Source organism: Leuresthes tenuis, unplaced genomic scaffold (assembly GCF_036924035.1).
Source record: "Leuresthes tenuis unplaced genomic scaffold, fLeuTen1.0.hap1 SCAF_12, whole genome shotgun sequence".
In the NCBI taxonomy this organism is placed as follows: domain Eukaryota; kingdom Metazoa; phylum Chordata; class Actinopteri; order Atheriniformes; family Atherinopsidae; genus Leuresthes; species Leuresthes tenuis.
In genome coordinates, this window is record NW_027325366.1 from 15,913,176 (window position 1) to 15,918,137 (window position 4,962).

Sequence of the window (4,962 nt, forward strand, 5' to 3'; positions counted from 1 at the left end):
CACAAATCAGATACAAAACTGTTAATATAGAAGTGAAACACAGTGCATTTGTGTGAAATGCTGAACCATTTAGAGGAAAACATTCACTACCAGTTTGCTGTGCGTGAGCAGGCTTCGCTGCTGGCAAAGGAACGTTGGCATCAAGTATGCACTCCTGACAGACAGCTGCTCAGCGGTGGCATTTTTAACATGCCAGACCAGGATGCAAGTCTCCAAAGAAAATCAAAAACTGCATGAGAAAAAATAGAATGAACTCAGGGGAAAAGAACTTGATTTCCTGAGGTGACAGGCAGACGATTGAGTGATTTGATTTATCTGTTTGAAGATGTCATGGATCCTGCCCAATATGACCCTGAGGAATATTGCAAATACTCTACACCTCACCTTATTATCAAGACTGAATAAAACGCTCACTTGTGAACACAAACGCGTGATACCTTTTTCATTAAATCGACTTTTTCTCACTGCGTCTGTGCTTTTATCTCAAACCTCAGTGTGATTTTATCATTTAACCGCAGTATTCATTACACTAGGTGTATTTCGATCGGCTGATTGCCCTGTTTATTTTGTACTTGTTCAGCCCCGCCCTGCAGACGAGCTGATATCACGCAGTTGCGTAATTTCACAAGCCAGCGCAAAACAGGAGGGGATGAGGGTTTGACAGCTACCCGCACTGATTGTTTCGAAACAAAAGAATACATATGCTGAATTCATTCGCGAACGATTTCGGATAGTTTGACGGTATCTCTGCTTTTATGGCCGCTGCCGTAAGGAATAATGTTTGGGTTGCTCCGGGACAGGACGCGCAGTTTCTCCTCAAAACCACCGCACCGCTCACAGCTGACGGTCGGAGGGGTGAAGATCATGGACAAGTGCTCTGTAACACGAGGGATGCCGTCCTGGGAACTTCATCTTTTCATGATTACGATTTGGTAGGTGGTAGCATTTTTCTTTTTGCATCAGCCTCTCGGCGTCACAGTTTGCACGGACGCCCGCAGTTTTGACGGAGGAATATTGCTGTTTGTGTATCTGATCAACGCAGAACAGACTGCTTTCATTTGAAAGGTGTGACCCCCAATGGGGAAGGTTTTAAATCTCTCTGTTGATGCTGACTTCACTTACTGTCGAGAGAATGACAAGCAGGGCATTGCTGGGATGTGCACCCGTTCCCGAAACTTGGGAGGAGGATGCATAACGCTGCAGAGCAACTGGATTTTCTAATTTCAGCCATGTATTTCGAAACAGCCCAAGCTAGAGCGTATCAGAGTGGCTGCTCGTAAAGGGGGAAGGGGAGGTGGTGGGGTGTCTGTGATCTGACAGAAAGCAGCCTATACAAGTAGGCCCCAGATGCATCCCCAAATTTATTCAGCCCATTTTTTATGCCCCGTCAGCCTCATGGCTCTTTGACATCTTTAGAGAAAGGAGTGTAGTTTTGCTTATGTTCTTCATAAAGTAGCTGGTCTCTCTTTGATAAATTAATATATTTGCTATGCTTTGCACTGCAAAGCATGAATTCAGAGCTGACATTAAATCTATCTTGATTCAGTTACAAGATTTGTATGTGTGCCTCTTAATAATTTGCCCTCTGCTTTGCCTTCCAGACTAAATCAGTGATGGACAACTACTTATGTCTGCACCCACAGGATGCAGTCAATTCTAAAATGTTGTCCAAGGACAGTCCTCTCATGCTGGATCCACCTTTTACCGAAGACTTCCCCTCCCCTTATAGTGTCAACATGAGCTTGCTCCTTCCTGATGTCACGTACCTGCAACCTGGCCTCTGCAGGACCACGAGACAGATCAAAGCAGAGCCATCGCACTCCCTGGTGCATCCCAACTGTCAGGTCAACGGAGTGCAGACTACTCTCCCAGAATACCCAGGCATGTTCATAAAACAGGAAGTGCCAGATTTCCAGGACATTCCTCAGTTTCAGCTTTTGAACTCTGATTTTGAGCAGCTAACTCATGGGTCACAGATGAACTCCATCCCCATTGCCCCATTAAGTCTTCCAACCGGGAACGTTCATGTAAGCCCAGTGCAGAATTCTGCCACACCTGCAAACAGTTTGCAGAGTGAATGTTTTCCTTTTAATCAACACTTAGGCCATCAGCTCAGGTCCACTTATTTGCCACCCTCCCCGCCAAACTCTGAGCCTCCAAGTCCAGATAGGAGCAAAGAGCTCTTTCAAAATCTCACCCCGCCTCCCTCCTATGAAGCCATCATTGCCTCCAAGTTAATTTTTCAGACCCACAATTCCATTGATCCTGGACAGTCGTCTTGCGGGGCAGCAATTGAAAACCAAGACCAAAATTACACTGCTGGATTTGTCCAAAGTCCAAGTACTGGATCAGTCCAGCATTCCAGCCTGACTCCAGTTCAGTCAGCAACGGGAATTGGGCCACTGTCCCCTGTGTTGGCCCAATCTGCTCCAGTTAAGTACAATCGGAGGAATAATCCCGATCTGGAGAGACGGAGGATTCACCACTGTGATGTCCCAGGTGAGCCCTCATGCCTGTCTTCACAACCCTAAAGCTGAGCTAAGAGCTGCAGCAACATTAAAGTGCAAATGTTCCTTTTATTCTTGGTATAACTTTATGAACTTTATGAACTCTCTCTTTTCCAGGGTGCAAGAAAGTATACACAAAGTCCTCTCATTTAAAAGCCCATCTACGGACCCATACAGGTAAAATATTTTGTGTAGCCCGTATTATTTTGGGGTGAAAATGGGAATGTTGCCAGCCAGAGAAGTGTACTTTGCATGCAGATACATTCTGTCTGCTGACAGACCACGCCCACATCTCACTGCTGTCAAATCTCATAAGCCAGCAGCTCTCATAAAAAGTGTCAGGGAAAAAGACAGGACGCGCTGTGATTTATGGCTCACGGAACAGCTGTGTTATCAGTTTGATCATTATCAAAACTTCTCACTTGGTATTTGTTTTGTATTCCCTTGAATAATGTTCTTTTATTGAGGGAAATTTCTCCAAAGTTTCGTCTGCCTGCTAAAGCCTCCCTTTGCCATTTGTGTCTGCTGAAGGTGAGAAGCCGTACCAGTGCTCCTGGGAGGGATGTGAGTGGCGCTTCGCTCGTTCTGATGAGCTGACGCGCCATTTCAGGAAACACACTGGGGCAAAGCCTTTCAAGTGTGGAGCGTGCAGCCGCTGTTTCTCTCGCTCAGATCACCTGGCCCTACACATGAAGAGGCACCAGAGCTAGAGACTCCTTCCTAAACCTATCAAGTCGGTTCATTTTTGAGCAAACATGGACAACATTCTGAGGCAATTTAAAAAAAAAAAAAAAGTGGTTTAGTCCTCTTATTCTGAAGTGGCGCTACATTTCAAAGTGCTGGCCCACCTCTAGTTGTCCCTTTTTTATTGTGATAAGATTTAATATTATTGTTGCCTTATTTTACCCCCACAGAAATGGCTCATTACTGGGGGATATTTGCAAAAGTGTCAGTCAAACATCATTAGCCAAATGTGATAATTTGACCTTTTTAAGCTTTATTTTCATACAGACATAAACAACCTTAGATATTGATTTTGTATTTAAAATTGAATTGTAAAGATCATATCAGCAAAGTGAGATGCAAGCATTTGTTTGATGTACTGAAAACAGCGTGCTGTATGTATGCTATGAACTGGAAGGAAAAGTATGGATTTTAGCCAGTAACAGCAGCTAAAGTTGTGCGCAAACGACTTGTAGATTGCCGAAAAGCTGCCAGGATGAAAAATAAATATTAGGATGAGCGCTGTTTGAGACCAATGTGGTGAGTGCAGTGATCACTGCATGACTTCAACACTGCCAGATTTATGGAGTACTTTGCCACGAAGAAACCCAAAAGAAGATCTATTTTTTACAATTTCACTGGAAAAAAAAAAAAAAAAAAGGAGTCATTTGGGTATGACATGTTAATGGTAATAATGTGGACAACGCCAATGCTTGTCCCACTATTCTGCTGCGTTGTAAGTTCCGGTCATTAGAGTGTGCAGGTGCAGGAGACAAATCTAAATGCTGCATTTTTATTTCAGGGCCTCTATGAACACTGCTTTACCTTCAGCGTCGACGGGTTTAACGTGTCGTTTTTGTTTTAATTTAACCATTTTTTTTGCCCTGTTAGGTGCAGCCTCACAGCAATATGAAACATAGCTTTATTTAATTGCTAATGAGGATTTTTAAGATAGAAATATTATTTTTTTTTTTTTTTTTTTCCCAGCTGAGCATAGATTACCAGACTTTACATCCCTGAAAGTTATGGGTTACTTTGACTACTTTCAACGTGTGCCTTCTACTGCTTTTCTGGATGAATGAAAAAACAAAGCTGTCCTAATGGGTTGGCTGCTCTGCTGTGCTCTGCTCTGTATGCTGGCTCTTTCTTCCTATCATGTCCTTCATTTCTGATTGTCCGCTGTTTGTTTATGTTCATCGGTGAGATTACACAATAACATTTGTGGTAGAATTTCATAAAAACTAATATTAGTAATGGAACATTAGATTTGGATTACTTTTTTAAAAACTAAAAGATAAGGTGTACAATATAGCAATCTCTTTGACATGACCAAATTTCTTTATAATTTGAATATGGTTGAACAAATTAGATTTTTAAAGTGTCTGTAATTTAAGATGTACATATTTTGTATCTACTATTTAAAAAAGCAATCGGCTGATTGTTTTGGGGTGTAAAAAAAAGAAAAGATTCCAATTTGTTTTTTAATCATTAGATTGTTCATCCGCCAAGGATCAGCTACTGATGTAGCAGTCTACACTCTCACTTTATCTCGCAAAGAAAGCAGCTCAATCGATTATTATGCCAGTGACTTACTGTAATACTGCTGAAATGTATACACACATGTATTACAATATTTTGTGTCAAAGCTGAACATAATCGTGTAATCTAAACTGATGTCAAATGAATCCATGTGACCTCTCAGTGCAAATAAAAGTTTTTGTGTTGAAGATTT

At 42.1% G+C, this 4,962-nt stretch overlaps 1 protein-coding gene across 1 annotated transcript; it reads left to right on the plus strand.

Moving 5' to 3' along the window:
- Positions 1 to 629: 629 nt before the first annotated feature.
- klf5b (Kruppel like factor 5b) lies at positions 630 to 4,527 on the plus strand. The gene is made up of 4 exons (XM_072396615.1): positions 630 to 932; positions 1,602 to 2,499; positions 2,625 to 2,684; positions 3,039 to 4,527. The coding sequence occupies exons 1-4, from the start codon at positions 756 to 758 to the stop codon at positions 3,215 to 3,217; spliced, it is 1,314 nt and encodes a 437-aa protein (XP_072252716.1). The 5' UTR covers positions 630 to 755; the 3' UTR covers positions 3,218 to 4,527.
- The last annotated feature ends 435 nt before the right edge of the window (positions 4,528 to 4,962 follow it).